Consider the following 18786-nt stretch of genomic DNA (forward strand, 5'->3'; position numbering starts at 1 on the left):
GGGGTGGCCCATTGACTCCTCCTCCTCAACCAGTGCCCTTCCTACCTTTTTGTAGCTATATTGTTTTTGGCATCCCAGATTCCTCGAAAAAAGTTTCCCTCTCCAAGCAGGGCCCTCCTAGTAAGATTTGCAGTGGTGCCAGATGTGGAAGGGGACAAAATTTAAACCACTTTGTCTCTCGCAGAGCTGGAAATTTGAAAGTTAAGCGGCCTAGGAAATGGAAATCTTGATTTCTGGGATGCCATGAAATACGCACACTACATAAGCTGTTGTCATTGATAAACAATTATAAGGGAAGGGCCGGGCGCAGTGGCTCACACCTGTAATCTCACCACTTTGGGAGGCCGAGGTGGCTGGATCACGAGGTCAGGAGATGGAGATCAGCCTGGCCAACATGGTGAAACCCCTTCTCTGCTAAAAATTTAGCTGGGAGTGGTTGCGTGAGCCTATAGTCCCAGCTACTCCGGAGGCTGAGGAAGGAAGATCGCTTGAATCCGGGAAGCAGAGGTTGCACTGAGCCGAGCGCACTACTGCACTCCCGCCTGAAGAGAGAGCGAGACTCCGTCTCAAAACAAGCAAAAAAACCCAATAATAACGGGAAAACGGGAAACCACCACAATTTCATTTTGTAGAGCTGGAAATATACCCCATAAAGGAGGCCGGGAAATCAGACTTCGATTAAGAATTTACAGCGTACGCAAGCTGCAGGAGCAAATATCCCTATGTGCCCTCTTATCACTTAGACTTTTCTGACCCCTTCCCCCGTATCTCACTAGGGGTTAACGACTAACGACCTCCACAGAAACACTGTACCCTGAATCCCATTATCTGCTTCATTATTCAGGAAGGAAATTAGTTTCCTGTGCTAGTACAGGAAGGGAGTAGTGACCGTATCAAAGGAATTAATCTACCCGAAGGCTTATCGAAGGGAAAGAAAATTTGTTAAATGAAGATGAGAAAGCCTTATTCGGGGTGCGTATTCCTTAAAGCCGAAGGACCCTCCCAAGTGTCTGTTTCCCAGACTAGAGTGCAGTAGCTCGATCTCCGCCTTCTGGGTTCAAGCGATTCTCCTGCCTCAAGGCTCCCGAGTGGCTGGGATTACAGGTGCACACTATCACGCCTGGCTAACGTTTGTGTTTTTAGTAGAGACGGAGATTTACCATGTTGGTCAGGCTGGTTTCAAACTCCTGACCTCAAGTGCTGGGGCTAAAGGGTTGTGCCTCTGTGCCTGATCCTGTCCAATTTAACGCTGACTTTACAACTTGCCTTCGCAAACTTTCCCGTTGATCTTGTAAAACTGAAACAGAACAGTGGCAGCACCACTCCAGCAGGGGTTATGGTTATGGCTCTCTTTTCGACAAAGTAGGTGGCTCTGAAAAGAGCCTTTGAATTTGGAGGTGCCTACACAAGCACTTATTTGGAGCTGGTGTACTTGGTGACAGCCTTGGTGCCCTCGGACACGGCGTGCTTGGCCAGCTCCCCGGGCAGCAGCAGGCGCACGGCCGTCTGGATCTCCCTGGAGGTGATGGTCGAGCGCTTGTTGTAATGCGCCAGGCGGGAAGCCTCGCCCGCGATGCGCTCGAAGATGTCGTTGACGAAGGAGTTCATGATGCCCATGGCCTTGGAGGAGATGCCGGTGTCGGGGTGGACCTGCTTTAGAACCTTATACACATAGATGGAGTAGCTCTCCTTGCGGCTGCGCTTACGCCTCTTACCATCCTTCTTCTGTGCCTTGGTGATGGCTTTCTTAGAGCCCTTTTTAGGAGCTGGAGCAGACTTTGAGGGTTCGGGCATTGCTTTTCTTAAGCAGAAGAGAAAAGCTAACAGCACGCTCCAGGACGTAGTAGTAGAGAGAACGGTTCAGAGCCCTTTTATTTATAGTCCTGAAATTCAAATGATGGTTTAAGACTTGTCACTTCTGATTGGACATAAGAAGCAATGTCGCAGAGGGGTGGGGTTTATGCAAATACGGAAATTACGTTCTCTTTTTCTAACGGACACGGAAACGAACACAACTGACCTATAGGATAGCTTCGTATTGGAGCCTTCCACTTTGTATAGAAGGATTTTTTCAGGAGTTAACATTATTTTGCTTGTTTTTCAGTTTTATACTGCTTGCGTAGGTTGCTACGTCCCGACGTCGAAAACAGGGAGATAAAATTTGAGCTAAACCAGAAACTTGTGCCCCGCCTGCGACCTTGCAGTTTCCAGTAGGGCAGAGTCCGTCGTCTTTTTCGAAAGAGCAATTCCTCGGAGCCGGTCGGAGCCGGCGCGTCGGTGTACCTGGAGTACCCGGCCGCCGAGATCCTGGAGCTGGCGGGCAACGCCGTACGTGAAAACCAGACCCGCATCATCCCGGGCTGCCTGCAGGTGGCCATCTGCAGCGACCGGGAGCTTAACAAGCTGCTGGGCAGAGTCATTATCGCTCAGGGCTGTGTCCTGGCCAATTTTCAGGCCGTGCTGTTGCTGCAAAAAACAGCTATCAAGGATGCGGGCGAGTAAAGTTCTCTCAAACCAGAAAACGTACCTTACACTTGAAACGGATTTTTTCAGAGCCATCCGCAGTTTCACGAAAAAGGATGGTATCTTACTTGGTATTTTTGGGGTTTGCTTTGGTTTGGTTTATTTTGAGACAGTTTTTCTCTGTCACCCAGGCTGAAGTGCAGCAGCGCGAAATCGGCTCTACAATTTCCGCCTCCCGGAGGCGATTCTCATGCCTTAACCTCATTGTGTAGCTAGGATTACAGACGCCTACTATCACGCCTAGCTAAATTTTGTATTTTTATTTGAGACGGGGTTTCACCATGCCAGGGTTGCCTTGAACTCCTCCCATTGTCCCATGGCCCTCCAAAAATGTTGGGATTACAGGCTTGAGCCCCCCCGTCCCCAGCCTACTGGTATTCAAAAGTTTCGAGAAAATAATACCATAAGAAACTATACTGTAGAGTATACAAAGTGAAACTCAGAGAAAATCAAAGACATTTTGAGAACAGGCAGGGTGGGAACGTGACTTGGACTTATGTAACAGGGCAAGGACACTTGCTGCTGGGTAGTAACTAAGTAATGTAGAATTTTCATTCTCTGATTTGAAGCATTTTCAAACATGAGTCAGTAAACTTTTCTGGTAGTCTAGTGAGTATTCACCGGCATTGAAAACTTGCGAGACGGTCAGAAATGCAGAATTTCAAGTCCGACTCAAACTTAACGAGTCGGAATTTGAATTTTAACAATCCTTAGATGCTTTGTTACGCACACTGTTCTCGGGTACTGGATGAACTAGAATTTAAGATAATATCGCTTCAGAAAACTGAAAAAGTACCGGACGGGCTGTGGACAATTCATCCAATAAGATTGTCTGCTAATGAACCAATCAGTGAGGGCCACTCTTCAGCCAATGATTTTATCGCGCGGGACTTTTGAAATATCACAGGACCAATCAGAATGTTTCTAACGCTATTTAAGGGCAACTTTTCCTCTTCTTGCTGCACTTTTGAGCCGGCATTTGTTGCAGATGGCTCGCACGAAGCAGACAGCTCGCAAGTCCACCGGCGGCAAGGCGCCGCGCAAGCAGCTGGCCACCAAAGCGGCCCGCAAGAGCGCTCCGGCCACGGGCGGAGTGAAGAAGCCGCACCGCTACCGGCCCGGCACCGTTGCTCTGCGCGAAATTCGCCGCTACCAAAAGTCCACCGAGCTGCTGATCCGCAAGCTGCCGTTCCAGCGCCTTGTGAGAGAAATCGCGCAGGACTTCAAGACCGACCTGCGCTTCCAGAGCTCCGCGGTGATGGCGCTGCAGGAGGCCTGCGAGGCCTACCTGGTGGGGCTCTTCGAGGACACCAACCTGTGTGCTATTCACGCTAAGCGCGTGACTATCATGCCCAAAGACATCCAATTGGCACGTCGTATCCGTGGGGAAAGGGCGTAAATCTGCTTATTTCCATCTAACTGAAAAGGCTCTTTTCAGAGCCACTTAAAATTTCACTTAAACAGTTGTAACCTATTCGGTTGTACATCTCAATGCCCACGACGTGTAAAGGTTTTGCAGATGTGTTAATAAAAACTTCTGCAGTTTTTAGTAACAGTGCAAGCAAGCTTACCTACAGCCTTTTCATTTGGAAGGGTCGTGTTTAGAAAACGATTCAAGACTTGTTAAATACTGGGTGTCTTGTCTCATAGGTTTGTGTGTACAAACACGTTTTGAATAAAACAGGCACCTGATAGTGCCATCACTGCTTTTAATTTACCTGAAAGTTTTAGGTCTGATTACATTAAGTCATTAGGTCAAAGTTCATATCGTTTTCTAAAGTCCCAAAACATTAACGTCTGACTCCAATATCCAGTATTGGAATTGGTATGCTAGAAGTGGAGTCAGCTCAGGCGGAGGCCTCAGTACACACTGAATAGGTTAGTGGACAAAGTTCACTAAATAGGTTTATATGACAACTAGATTTGCCTATAGTCAACCAAAGATTATGCAGCCATTGCTTAAAATGCGGGGGTCTTGAGATAATGAAGGGTAAGCAACCGCAAAACTCTTATCCATGTACTCTTAATATTTAAAAATATTTAAATGCTAATTTCTTAAATTTTCCAAGTATTAGTATACTTAACTGATGGGATAGGTCAAGGTTTCCTGTGCTCAAAGCTTTTACAACTTCTTAACCATGAAAAACTATAATATAGAACTAAAACTGCAAAAGTAGTGTAGACAGTAAATATTAATTCGTAATTTAAAAAATCAAATTCCAATTTTGTAAAAGCATATGAAATAATAGCCATCACAAATTTCTGAAAGTAGCATATTTTATTAACTTCTGAATGTGACACTACAAGGTGTATTTTCCTGTAGTTTTGACAATACTGATTCCATCTTCAGATCAAAAATATTTTGTAATATTGTCTATAGGTAATAGAAAGAGAATTCCATCGTTCCTCCAGGGTATCTGATGATAATTTGTTTTCCTGATAACTTAGAAGAGTTTCAATTTGAAAACACATCGATAATGTCAAGTTAGTTTTTAGGATTGTTTTCAAATTTGGAAAATCCTCTGTCAAGCTCCTTTCAAACTTTTTGTTGTAAACTTTTTAAGAATTATTTCCAGACAAGCTTCTGGCTCCATAGATTTGTACTCTCCCCTAGATACTCATGCTTAGTGCTGGGAAGGTGTTTTGAATACCTAGACGTCATAACATATTATCTAGAACTGCATCTTGCCAGGAATTCAGGTGAGTTATTCCAGTGAGTAGTAGGAACATTCCTTGAAGCCATTCTTACATCATGTTAACCAGTAAGGAATAAACCACACATGAACACATATGCAAATCACATAACTTATTATCCCCATACTAGATACAGCTTCAGCTGAATTTTTTCTCTTACTCAAATTTCAAATATTTTCATCAGCATTCCAACATAATCAGACAACGGTGAATTTTAACAGAGAGGAGGATTGAGTAGAAATAAATGTCATAACCATCTGTGATTAAAATATGTTAACACTGATTTTAAAAAGAGAGAGAAAGTAACACATTTGTAGGGTCCCTCTGAGCACATTGGAAGTACAGTTTCAGACACCTGAGTTTCATTAGTTTCATGATAAATCTGCCTCAGTTCACTGGCCATGCTTTATCAAATTATATGTGGCCTTCTTCATCATCCTACCACTCTATTCAAATACGTCTCTGCAGGAGGACCCTATGAATTGAGAAGTACTGAATTTTCCATGGGTCAAGTACCACGTGAAGTGGTTGATCTGAATTATTATGTAAAAATATTTTTATTTTTATTTTTTTAATTGTAAAATTCTTACTTCAGCACTGTAATGGAAATTGTCTTACTGTCTCCATTACCGAAGTCGAGGCTCAGTCTCAGGAATTACAGTCTCAGGAACTGACCAAATTCATACTACCAGCAGAGATTGCCAGGCCGTGTCAACCCATACTTTAATATCTTCTAATTAATAAGATAACCTTAGAATGGATTGTCATACATAATTTCCTTCTCTTATATAGTTTTATCCTATCATACATAGTTTTCTTTGTTTCAGAAATTGGACTGCTTCAGGGTGGACAGGGAGACATGGTGGTGGCCTGACCTAAGTTTTGTTGGAATCCTGTAGTGTCTAGTCAGAGGCGTGATGTGAGGTGAAGTGGATAGTGACAGTGCCTTTACAAAAACCCTAACTGAGAAAATTATTACAGTGATCTGATCTAACCGACTCCATCTTGCTTCTTACCTTTAAGCTGTCCTCATTGATTCCTGAGCTTGGGATTAACTAACTTTGGGAGGAACTCAGTTTAGCTTTGGAATAAAAAGGATTGCAGCCCTTTTAAAGACAAGTCCCTTTCCTGCCTGGCGACCAGACTGCTTCTGCAGGACTAACAAATTAGCCACAAGATTATAAATTATGATTTAGGACTCATAGAGCTGGAGGCTACAAGACTCTAAACCTCCTCAAATTGCTCCTGGGGATAAAATCACTATTTTAAAAGCTAAGATCAATGCTTGAGCTATTTTGCAGACCCTGAACTCAATGGATCAGCTGATATCACCGAGATAGATAACTGGATTTATCTGGTTTTGTGTCCCCCACCCCACCACTCCCAAGAACTGATTTAGAACACGAGGACAGCTTACACGCCCTATAATTTAATCTCTGATCCAACCAGCACTCCTGACTCACTGGTCTCCTTCTGACCAAATTATCCGTAAAAACTTTGGTCCCTGATAGGCACGGTGGCTCACGCCTGTAATCCCAGCACTTTGGGAGGCTGAGGTGGGTAGATCACCTGATGCCAGGAGTTGATGACCAGCCTGACCAACATGGAGAAACACATTCTCTACCAAAAATACAAAATTAGCTGGGTATGGTGGCACACACCTATAATACCAGCTATTTGGGAGGCTGAGGCAGGAGAGTCTGTTCAACCCGGAAGGCAGAGGTTGAGGTGAGCCCAGATGGCATCATTGCACTCCAACCTGGGCAAGAAGAGTGAAACTTTGTCTAAAAAACAAACAACAACAACAACAACAACAACAACAAAACAAACAAACAAACAAACAAATAAACAAAAAACCTTTGGTTCCCAAATGCTCAAGGAGACTGATTTGAGTAATAATAAAACTTTAGTCTCCCATACTGCCAGCTCCATGTGAATTACTCACAATTGCCCTGTCTTGATAACTGGGCTGTGTCCGGGCAGTGGATAAGGAGAGCCTGTTGGGCAGTTACAATAGGAAAGCCAATAAAATATAAAGTATTACAGACTCTCTGGGTTTCAGAAATAGGTCAGAAAAATTCTTTTCTAGGAAAACATCTGTATTCTGCTGCAGAGCAAGTATTGGCTTGTGTCTTCCCAGAGTATAAACGCTGTCCTGTCCAAGATGAGCGCCACTAGCCATATATGGCTATTAAGTATTAAAATATGGCTATTAAGCACAAACCGAGATGTGCTTTAAGTGTAAAATACCAGATTTCAAAGACTTAGTAAAAAAAACAAAGTAAAAACTCAGTATTTTAATATTAGATAACTTGTTTAAACAATTTTTGATTTCACTAGATTAAAATCATTAAAGTACATTTCAGTTTTTTTTTTTTTTAACTTTTTAAAATGTGGCTACTAGAACATTTAAAATTAAATATGTGGTCCCTATGTTTCCAAGGAACAGTGCCAGGACATATGTATAAGTTATCTTCACTCACAGATCAAGAACTAGCCAAAAGTATGAAATATCTAATAATTTAATTTTTTACTTTAACTTTTGGCGTATTCCACTGCTTTGTAGTATACTTGAGTGTGATAGCTTAGGAATAAATATGATTGGAACTCATTCACATCTAGAGAGAAAGTGTGCCACATTGAGAACCAGGCAGATACACCTAATTTTAAAATGATCCCTGGGTAAAGTGGTTGAAGAAATTATATCTGAAGATTCTTGGTGAAGAATATTGAAATTTTCATCAGTATATTCACATTGAAATGGAGATAAAACAAGGAAAAATAAAATAATTGTGGGCTGATAACTGTGGATTAAGCATCAGTTGTATTAAGGAGGGCTAAGTTGAAGATGAATCTTTTGAAGATGTATTTTGACTCCAGCTCTTCAGAGGAACTAAGGTGACCTTGATGTGAAATTTCCTGAATAAAAATTTATTGACTTTAAAACAACAACAACAACAACAACAAAAACTGTTCACATAGACACAGGTAACTAGCTACATCTTGAATGCCACCAAGCTTTAATTCTTCATCTCTGAAGTGGGAATGACAAAGGCATCAACCTCAAAGTGCTGTGACAAGAATGTGTTTGAAAAGAAATATCAACCATGTACCAATGGATGAATGCCTTGTAAAAAAAAAAAAAAAAAAAAAAAAAAGGAAAATAAGTATAAACAGCAACAGTGCTTGGCATATTGTAAATAAGTACACAAGTAATGCTAGTTCCCAAAGCTGTTGTTGCCACTGAACCCTTAATCCCTATTCTCTTCTGAAATCCTTTAACAATGTAATTCTCTCTTGTCCTAGGCCTGTTCATCTCTAGCAGGAATTTCAACCATAAGGCCCCTTCTACATTTCCCTCAGACTTATGAAGTCAAAATGTCCAGAGTTTTGCCTAGGGGTGCATAATATCATATTTAAATTTTTAGCCAGTAGAGCACTGTGTATGATTGGGATATAAAGCGCCGGGCTCGGTGGCCCACACCTGTAATCCCAGCACTTTGGGAGGCTGAGGTAGGTGGATCACCTGAGGTCAGGAATTCCAGACTAGCCTGGCCAACGTGGCAAAACCCCATTTCTACTTAAAATACAAAAAATTAGCCAGGCGTGGTGCCGGGCACCACCACCCACCCAAGAGGATGGGGTCAGTGTGTGTGTGTGTGAAGCAGGAGAATTGCTAGAACCCAGGAGGTGGAGATTGCAGTGAGCCGAGATTGAGCCATTGCACTCCCACCTGGGCGACAGAGATAGACTCCGTCTCAAATAAAAAAAGTTAGCGTCTAGTTTTTATGTTACTCACACTTTTATCATACATGAACAATGTCATAAATATTCATGATTGAATTATCAGTTCTTTATGCAGTATTCATTGACATTTTTGGCTAATCAGCAGTGTTCCTGGAATTATTTAAATATTATTACTGTTTTTCAAAATGATTTTATAAAACTAATTTAAAAATAAAAATGATATAACAATGTGAAATTGAGTATAAGTTTTTAAGAATATCATAATATCAACCCAAATGATTTCACTTTGGCATAAGTTGTTTTCAGCTGAAGGCAATTGAGAATCAACAGATACAGGAAGAGTTCTCTGTCTTCTCCTTACCCAAATAAAGTAGGGCATGTGTTTTCCTTTGTGAAGGTGACAGAAATTTCCCTTGTAAAAGTGTCCCCAACTTCTACACCAGGAAAAAAAGAGCAACTCTTATCACTAGTTATGGAAGGTTGGCACCAATCTGCAAAAACAAACCTTACTACAATAACTTCTATCTTTCATTTTACCTTCCGTATTTTTTTTTCCCATGTATTTCCTAGTCACATTCCCACAATTTCTCATCCCATGAAGCCCAAACTCCCTTTCCTTTGTTGGAATGGTATATAAGTCCCTGAGTCTAACTGCTTTTTTAAGGTTTTACTTTTTTTTTCTTTGTGAACTCTGTGCATGTAATATACTAATAAGATTGCATGCTTTTTTCCTCGTGTTAATCTGTCCTTTGTCAGTTAAATTTGCAGGACCTTAGTTAGTGAACCTGAGAGTACAGAAAGAAAAAATGCTTCCTTATTGACAGTTTCAAAAACTAAATGAGAAAGAATCTTACTCATCTTAAAATGGCCAATTTTTAGATAAAAATAAATGGTTCATTAGACCAAAGACAGCTACGTGAACAATTGTGATGCAATAAAACAAAACTAAAGAACATGAAGAAAATTGAGAAAATATGTGGAAGACTGAATCTAAAAATCCAGGTTGAATTGAAAATGTTTGTAATATTTAACTCTGTAAATGAAAGCAATGTGTTTCATTTTATGGCTTTCATCTGTGGAAACATGTTTGCAGAATACATTTGCAGTTAGGATTAATTGAAAGTATATAAATCAAATAGATTAAGACCACAAAGGGCATTGAAGGAAAATTAGAAAATCAACTCTTTTTACTTGGGCTGATCGCATTCCTAACTCTTGGCATTGATGTGAAAATCAACTAAATGGATAGCCATGAAAGTATCTGAGAGAGAAAGAAACACAGAAGTTCAATGTACCATCACTTTATTTTTATTTATTTATTTTTTTGAGACAGAGTCTTTCTCTGTCACCCAGGCTGAAGTGCAGTGCTATCAACTTGTGTCACTGCAACCTCTGACTCTCAGGTTCAAGTGATTCTCCTGTCTCAGCCTCCAGAGTAGCTGGGATTAGATGTGCACCACCACTCCCATCTAATTTGGTTAGGTTGGTCTCAAACTCTGACCTCAGGTGATCTGCCAGCCTCAGCCTCCCTAAGTGTTGGGATTACAGGCATGAGCCACTGCTTTCAGTGTTTTGTTGTTGTTGTTGTTTTGTTTTATGTGTGATGTGAGATGGAGGTACAGGAGGTAGAAAGGATCTTAATGTACATATGGAAAAATTAAAAATGGAATAACCAGGAAAAATTCTGAAAAGGAATAATGAGAGGAAATAAGCTCTATCAGCTATTAAAGTCATGTTACAGCATCTCAGTTTATTAAACATGCATTTACATTAGTCTCCCCTGGGGATAAAAATAAGGGGTCTACTGTAAAAGCATGTTTCATAAACTCTACCTCCAGTGGATGCCTAAAACCACAGATAGTACTGAACCCTATAAACACTTTTTTTCTATACATACATAGCAATGATGGATTTAATTTATAAATTAGGCACAATAAGAGATTAACAGTAACTGATAATAAATTATAACAATTATAGCAATATAGTGTAATAAAAATTATTTGAGTCTGGGATCAGTGGTTCATGCCTGTAATCCCAGCACTTTGGCAGGCCAAGGTGGGCAGATGACCTGAAGTCAGGAGTTCGAGACCAGCCTGGCCCACATGGTAAAACCCCATCTCTACTAAAACTACAAAAATTAGCTGGGCATGGTGATAGGTGCTTGTAATCCCAGCTACGTGGGCGGCTGAGGCAGGAGAATCGCTTGAACCCAGGAAGTGGAGATTGCAGTGAGCCGAGACCGTGCCATTGCACTGCAGCCTGGGTGAGAGAGAAACTGTCTTGTAAATAAACAAATAAATAAATAAATAGTTATTTGACTGTGATGTCTTTCAAAATATCTTATTGTTCTACTTGTGATGATGTTCGATGATAGAATGTGAATGTCAGTGATTAGATGAAGGCAAATGGAGTAGGCACTGTGAAGTAGCATTAGGCCCCATAAGCTACTACATATTTAGGTACTATTTGAACACCTGCCATATGTCACGTATTTGTCTCAGCACTGAGGATAGCACTGCTAACAATATTTAAAACAGTACAATCCTACCTTAAGAATGGCAGGAATGACCAAAGGAACAAAATAGAAATCAGAAACCTGAGGCAGTCCAACTGTCCATGGAATTATAACCTATTACCCTATGACAAAAATTGCCGAAATTGATAGGGGTGTGTGTGTATGTGTGTGTGTGTGTGTGTGTGTTGGGGGGCGGGGGCAGTGGTGCAGGAGAGAAAAGGGGAGACAGAAATGAGTTCATAAATGGTCTTGGGAGAAAATATGTCTACATATTAGATCTTACACTAAAATAGAGGGTTTATCATGTAAACCATGTTGTAATGTAAATTTAATAACACAAAATTACTTAAACTATGGGAGAATGTTTTTTCCTTCTTCCCTGCTGCTGCCTGTCTGTCTGCCTCCCTCGCCTTTCTCCCTTCCTTGGGATGAATCTGTACTTACCATCACTAATAGAGAAATCAATTCACTACATTGATCATTGTGGAGATGATCGACTGAGCAGCTTACCTCCAGAAGCCCTGGTCCCGGTAACAGGTCTCACCAAAATGGGCCCACCAGATTTTGAAAGAAGCGAATATAGGACTCTAGGCTTTCTGTGTTCAGAAGCACCATGCATGTTAAATAGAGGGAACGATTAACGAAGGTCTTTATTAGAAATGTCTCCCATTTGTACATACACTAATTTAGTTAATAGTATAAACACTTTATTCTCCGCGTAGAAACATTTGGACTGCAAAGCAAAATGCGTTTAAAGGAAGTTCGATTGTCGGTCTAAACTGAAGATAAGTAACCGTCATGCGAGGACAAAATGGCTGGTTAAAAGTTGTGCTTTCGATACGCTCAAATCTATCAGTTTAGCGGAAGGCTACATGAGGAACAAAACGCTCCCTAGGTCACCGATTGCCTGGGGTGGAGGAAAGGGCTATTGCAGTTATTTTTTCCGAAGGACAAAGGCATCTGCACACACTCTCCTCCCAGGGCTGGATGTTACCACTACCTCCAGGACACAACTTGCCTACCGACAACACGGAAACCGTTCGAAATCCCGGACACTTCTGTCAAGAGAATACGGGCGAAACTTTAAATCACAGTAAAGCCAAACAAAATACCGTAAGCTACGCCTGCCATCACCCAATTAAGTGCAGATTTAAAGTCATGGACTGGAAGAACGGACCAACCCGGTGGCAGGGCGGGACTTTTGAATGACTTTCAGTCCAAACCGGACATCCCTTCTGACTTCTTGTTTTGCGGTATTTCTGCCGTTCACAGGCCTGGGGCGGGGCCGACTGCCATCCCCAAAACATCCGCCAGCAGAAGATGCCTCACAACAGGGGACGGGGACGTGGGAGCCACACAGTACAGGTCTAAGTGCTGTGGCGTCACCACCGCCACCCTCCAACCCCCGTTCCCTAATTCCTCCTTCGTAACCTTAAATAACTCCCCCCATACGACTAACCTTAAATGGTTGCGGGGCGGAGCGAAAACCGAAATAAGGCATTAGGAAAGACAAATATCCAGCTCTTTAATTGAGATCAGTGGTGGCTCTGAAAAGAGCCTTTTGGTTTGAGAAGCAGGCGTCCACCTATTTCTTCTTGGGTGCCGCCTTCTTAGGCTTGACAACCTTAGGCTTGGCGGCCTTGGGCTTCACAGCCTTAGCAGCGCTTTTGGCGGTTTTCTTGGGCTTGGCAACCTTAGCCTTCTTTGGGCTCTTGGCCACCTTCTTGGTCACAGAAGCCACGGCCGGCTTCTTCGCTTTCTTAGGTGTTTTCTTCGCGCTCTTCTTCGGGGCAGCGCCGCCAGCCGCCTTCTTGGGCTTCTTGGCTGCGCCCGCCGGCTTCTTGGGCTTGGCGGCGCCCGCCTTCTTGGCCTTGGGCTTGGCTTCCCCGGAGGCCGCCTTCTTGTTGAGTTTGAAGGAGCCAGAAGCGCCGGTGCCCTTGGTCTGCACCAGGGTGCCCTTGCTCACCAGGCTCTTGAGACCAAGTTTGATGCGGCTGTTGTTCTTCTCCACGTCGTAGCCGGCGGCGGCCAGCGCTTTTTTCAGCGCAGCCAGAGAAACCCCGCTGCGCTCTTTGGAGGCGGCCACAGCCTTGGTGATGAGCTCTGACACCGGAGGCCCAGACGCCTTACGAGGCGCTCCCCCGGACTTCTTGGCCGCCTTCTTCTTCACGGGGGTCTTCTCCGCCGGGGGCGCGGCGGCGGGAGCGGCAGGAGCAGTCTCGGACATATTGAAGACCGACAACTAGGGGACAAGTGGCAGATCGCCGATGGAGCCGCGCCTGGGCAGGGCCGCTGTATATATAGAGCGCAGGCGCGCGCTGATTGGTGCTCTGGTGGCCCGCCTGGCTGGCAGGCTCTGAGCCGCTGCGCTGCTCCCAAGTTGTGTTTGTTCCACCTCACAAAAGGGGAAAAATATTAAAATTCCCCTCACCAAATCACCCGGGTTTGGTCAGGAAAGGATCCCAGAAGCCTCAGGCCTCATGTTCTTCATTTGGTTTTTCCACAGCCACAAAGACAACGCGGCCAGGAGTCCCCAATTCTCCCAACTCCGAAGGAAGTCTGGGGCAGTCAGAGACCACTTTCTGTTTTTCTTATAAATTACCTGTTCACTCCTTTGCCCCTGAAAGTTCTTTTTCCCAGGGATGGTTGGGCACATGCTTCCCTTATTTTTGAAAAAAAAAAAAGGAATGGTTTCCACCTAAATTTTCATGGTAATTCTGTTTCTTCACAAGGGAAGTAACACAGGTCCTCTGTGAATTCTTCGTGCAGACGCACAGGAACTGTGGACTGGGACAAGGATTCCAGGGCCAGTCCAAAGCAATTAGGGCGGAATGGGAGGGGGTGCATAAGCCTTGGGGTGGGGGGGTCGGGGGTGGTGAGGGGATAGAGACTTAAATCTTTGATTTGAAGACTTTGAAACTATCAAATCCCTCTTTTCATAGATGGGGGCGGGGCATCCTTTTCACTTCTCTACAGGCGAGAAATTGGGCTCTTTTTAAAAAGCTCTGAGGTCCCCCTCTGAGTTGTGTAAAGCAGGAGGTCTGGCCCTCAAGATACAGATAATAAAGGAAGAAGGGAGACCCCTTAAGCCTGCAAAGAACAGCCAATAGATTTGGCAGAGGCACTGAGATAATCTGTTTTCAAAGAAACCAAACATGTATTTATTTATTTATTTTTGTAGGCTGCAATATAGAGATAATTTCAGCCCATGAAAATTTTTGGTTACTTTCAGTAACCATACCTTAGACAAGTCACCGTATAGGACAATCTCCAGTTGGGAACTCAAATATATCTTTGAGTTGAAAATAAAGCAACTGACTTTAGTAAAACACACTCTTGAGTTTTAAGATGAACAATAGATTTGAAATTTTTTTTAATAGCAAATTTTTACACAGCAGAATAGGAAAAGCACCAGAACATGTAACATTTGTTATAAGATCTGTTGTTGATGAGCTGAAAATCACCTCTTGTCATCATCCCCTCTGAAACTATTCTCTTCTAAAATTTGCTACTTTAGGGTTCACTACTTTGTATTTGACTCTTTGGCTCCAAGTAATTGCTACTTTATTTTCTTGAGATTAAAGGCAAGATAAATTGTTTGACCACATATCTGGTATAATTATAGATTTAGGAACAAAAGGAATATTACAATTCACCAAGATTTTCTGCTCAAATATATGTTTTCATGAAAATATGTGTTAAAGAGAACAGCCTTAGATTGTGGGAAAGTCAAACGGGATCCTACAAATTGAGTTCAGTGAGAAATGAAAACTGAAACATCTTTTAGATAGACTAAGGATGACCCCATTGTTTTCTTAGATAACATTTGTCCAACATTTGGAAACATTGTATACTTACCTCCTCTGGGAATTAACAGTCTGATGAGATTGCTGATAGATGAATTCACAGTGGTGGAAAAACACTTCAGACCTGCCATTCTTCAGAGTGACAGGGTATAGGAATCATACAAAATCATGGAAAGTACATAAACAATTGAAGCACCTGCATCACACTAATATATGGTAGTAAAAGAAATCATACAAAGCTGGGCCTGTGGATCATGCCTGTAATACAGGCAGATGGATCACCTGAGGCCAGGAGTTCAGGATCATCCTGGCCAACATGGTGAAACTCCGTCTCTACTACAAACACAAAATTTAGCTGGGGTTGTGGCACTCGGGAGGCTGAGGCAAGAGAATCACTTGAACGCAGGAAGTGGAGGTTGCAATGGGTGGAGATGGTGCCACTGCAATCCAGCCTCCGCAACAGAGTAAGACTCTGTCACCAAAAAGAAAACCAGAAAGAAATAGGCTGAGTGCGGTGGCTCATGCCTGTAATCCTAGCACTTTGGGAGGCTGAGGTGGAAGGATCATGAGGTCAGGAGTTCGAGACCAGCCTGAACAATATGGAAAAACCCATCTCTACTAAAAATACATTAGCTGTGCGTGGTGGCACATGCCTGTAATCCCACCTATGCAGAAAACTGAGGCAGGAGAATCACTTGAAGGAGGCAGAGGTTGCAGTGGGCCAAGATCGCACCATTGCACTTCAGCCTGGGCAAAAAAAGCAAAACTCCTTCTCAATAATAATAATAATAATAATAATAATAAAAGTACATATCACTTAGATCTTATTCTATGTGCAATGAGCCCACTTCTCATTTAAATCTCAGCTAAGTGTATCCACCATGAAAATAGCTGTGAGGAGTCTTGATTATCGGGTTACTGGACCTCCTTTCACTATAAATTGGTGTCCTGGTTTATAAATCGACATGTAAATTTATCACTGTGAATCAGTTTTCTAATATGATTATTCTAGTTGACTAAATCAAATCACATCTCTTTACATTCAAATCCAAAGTCCAGACCTCAAGCCATTAGGACATCCAGCCACCAAGAATCTTGTCCCCAACCTCCTGGCAACGTGTTGGAGGCCAGAAGGCAGAGAAACATGTAACCAGTTCTTCCCTAGATACCTTATAAAGTGTGTTGAAAAAGTTATGCAAAACTTAAAAACAAGATACAAATATTTCTCCATGTCCTTCTAAGCTATATTAGAGAATTCTGTAAAAAGCCTACCTACCTGTGGGTTGTCTGATGATGTGAGGCAATACTAGACAATAAACTAGAATGTGAATCACAGACATACTTTCTAAATTTCTAGTGGTCACACTGGAAGAATGAAAAGAAACAAAGAAAATTAATGTTAATAATATATTTTATTTAATTTAATATATCTAAACTATTATGATTTCAACATATAATCAATATTCTAAAAAGAGATACTTTATATATTTTTTAAATTATAAATCTGCAGAATGTGTTGTATATTTTACATTTTTAGAACATTTGAAATCAGACTAGCTCCAGTCCAAAAGGTCAGTGATCACACGTAGCTAGTGTTACTGTATTGGACAACACTGCTGTATGTGAAAGTAACTCTGACTTAATGTTTACTTTTTATGGAGACCAAATTACTTAAAACCAGACATTTACTTGCAGAAGTTTAATAAATTACTACAGATTTTGTCATGGAGATGGAAATAAATTTTTAATATAGAAAAAAATGATCACAAAAGTTGTTATAGTGTTGCCTAATAAGGCATTAACCAACTCTGGCCGAGTGCTGTGACTCACACCTGTAATCCTAGCACTTTGGGAGGCTGAGGTGGGCAGATCACAAGGTCAAAAGATTAAGATCATCCGGATCAACATGGTGAAACCCCGTCTCTGCTACAAATACAAAAATTAGCTGGGTGTGGTGGTGCGCCTGCCTGTAGTCTCAGCCACTGGGGAGGATGAGGCAGAAGGATTGCTTGAACCTGGGAGGTGGAGGTTGCAGTGAGCCGGGATCGCACCACTGCACTCCAGCCTGGGCAACAGAAGGAGACTCCATCTCAAAAAAACAAAAAACAAAAAAAAAAAAAACACATTAACCAACTTTATATCTGATTTTCCAGTCTTCATTTTTTCTCTGACCAAATACATATTATTCTCCTGTATCTTCCTTTGACCTAATTGTGATTCTGCTTCCTTCCTTGTTAATGAGTTAAATCATTCTTTGACCATACACAAGCTCACTACATACAGTACATGTATGTCCATCATATTTTTAACTGCTTTAATATTGTACTTTGACACTTAGTTGTTCAATTTGGCCTAAGAGTTCTGAATCAAAACCTTTAGAAGCCATTCTGAAAAACTGGAAGATACAAAGCTTTTGACTATCAACTCCAAAGCAACCTGGTATCTGGTTTGTGTTCCATGGAAATTTTTTTCCTCAAATTTTGAAATAAGATTGAACAAGCCTGTGAGCAGCAAAAGCAGTCTATTGAAATGAGCTCTGAGAGAAAGTTCAGATTAAGGATGTGGTTATCCCAGTCAAAATTTATGTCTTCGAGAAAGCCACTCACAAATTGAGGACAGAGTTAAAATACCATAATGCAATATATTGTATATTCTTGTATTTATGCACACATCATAAATATTATAAGTTAACTAGTTTTCTTTCATGCCACACTCTTCAGGCTCTGGAAAACATGGGAGACAAAGTTAAAACTGCAGAGCAAAATGTCCAAGTCCAAAGATAGTAATGGGACTAGAGAGGAACTCACATAGCCAAGATACATTCAAAGGAGAGTAACAGGCGTTGGTGGGACAGGTAAAAGGAATGATGCCGACTGCTGATTTTCTCTTCACTTTCTCCTTCTACTCTAGCAATTAGGATTCTTTGTATTTGGTTGAGACAGGGGTGTTGCCACATTGCGCAGGCTGGTCTGAAACTTTTGGCATCAAAGATGGGCTAACTCTTGGCCTCAGCCTCCCAAACTTCTGACGATATAGATGTGAGCCACCAAGCTCAGCCTTAGAGTAGGGCTCTGTCAGTTTTTGGATGTAGCTACCCTAATATTAATATATCCTGTGTAGGCCAGAACTTCGAATAATTAAAACCTGCCTTTTCCTGAATCACCAACGGAATGAGGCTAATCATAACAGCCACCCTACTGGCAGTGCCTGCGTCACAGAGTAAGTGTAAGTGCTGCTGTCTGCTTGAGACCAACAATACAGGGCCTCCAGGATATTTTTAGCCTAAACAAGATTGTAGGGGCTCTAGTCTGTTGCCTTGCTTCAGCGAAACAAACTTTTTAAAATGTATAACCCAGATCCACAGTTTTGCTCGTTTTTCAGTCTTTGAAGGCAAATGACCAACAATGAAAAGATTAAACCTGAGGCTAAATAATTCCTCATCTCAGGGGTTGAGACCAAAGTTACTGCATCTGTATTCCCTAACATGCCATCGAAATGGGT

At 42.0% G+C, this 18786-nt stretch overlaps 3 protein-coding genes across 3 annotated transcripts; 1 reads left to right on the forward strand and 2 right to left on the reverse strand.

Moving 5' to 3' along the window:
- Nucleotides 1–1362: 1362 nt before the first annotated feature.
- Nucleotides 1363–1850, reverse strand: LOC101053209 (histone H2B type 1-B). The gene has a single exon (XM_003927279.4). The coding sequence runs from the start codon at nt 1792–1794 to the stop codon at nt 1414–1416; it is 381 nt and encodes a 126-aa protein (XP_003927328.1). The 5' UTR covers nt 1795–1850; the 3' UTR covers nt 1363–1413.
- A 1629-nt stretch (nt 1851–3479) lies between these two features.
- On the forward strand, nt 3480–4514 carry LOC120361121 (histone H3.1). Its single transcript, XM_039462583.2, has one exon. It carries the CDS (start codon nt 3512–3514, stop codon nt 3920–3922), a length of 411 nt encoding a protein of 136 aa, XP_039318517.1. The 5' UTR covers nt 3480–3511; the 3' UTR covers nt 3923–4514.
- Nucleotides 4515–12983: 8469 nt separating this feature from the next.
- On the reverse strand, nt 12984–13753 carry H1-2 (H1.2 linker histone, cluster member). The gene has a single exon (XM_003927275.3). The coding sequence runs from the start codon at nt 13704–13706 to the stop codon at nt 13065–13067; it is 642 nt and encodes a 213-aa protein (XP_003927324.1). The 5' UTR covers nt 13707–13753; the 3' UTR covers nt 12984–13064.
- Nucleotides 13754–18786: the final 5033 nt, after the last annotated feature.

This window comes from Saimiri boliviensis, chromosome 4, assembly GCF_048565385.1.
Source record: "Saimiri boliviensis isolate mSaiBol1 chromosome 4, mSaiBol1.pri, whole genome shotgun sequence".
Taxonomy (NCBI): domain Eukaryota; kingdom Metazoa; phylum Chordata; class Mammalia; order Primates; family Cebidae; genus Saimiri; species Saimiri boliviensis.

What these genes read in the sequence shown, in the direction of transcription:
- H1-2 (XM_003927275.3), bottom strand. Translation starts at nt 13,706, where the DNA reads ATGTCCGAGACTGCTCCTGCCGCTCCCGCCGCCGCGCCCCCGGCGGAG.
- LOC101053209 (XM_003927279.4), bottom strand. Translation starts at nt 1,794, where the DNA reads ATGCCCGAACCCTCAAAGTCTGCTCCAGCTCCTAAAAAGGGCTCTAAG.
- LOC120361121 (XM_039462583.2), top strand. Translation starts at nt 3,512, where the DNA reads ATGGCTCGCACGAAGCAGACAGCTCGCAAGTCCACCGGCGGCAAGGCG.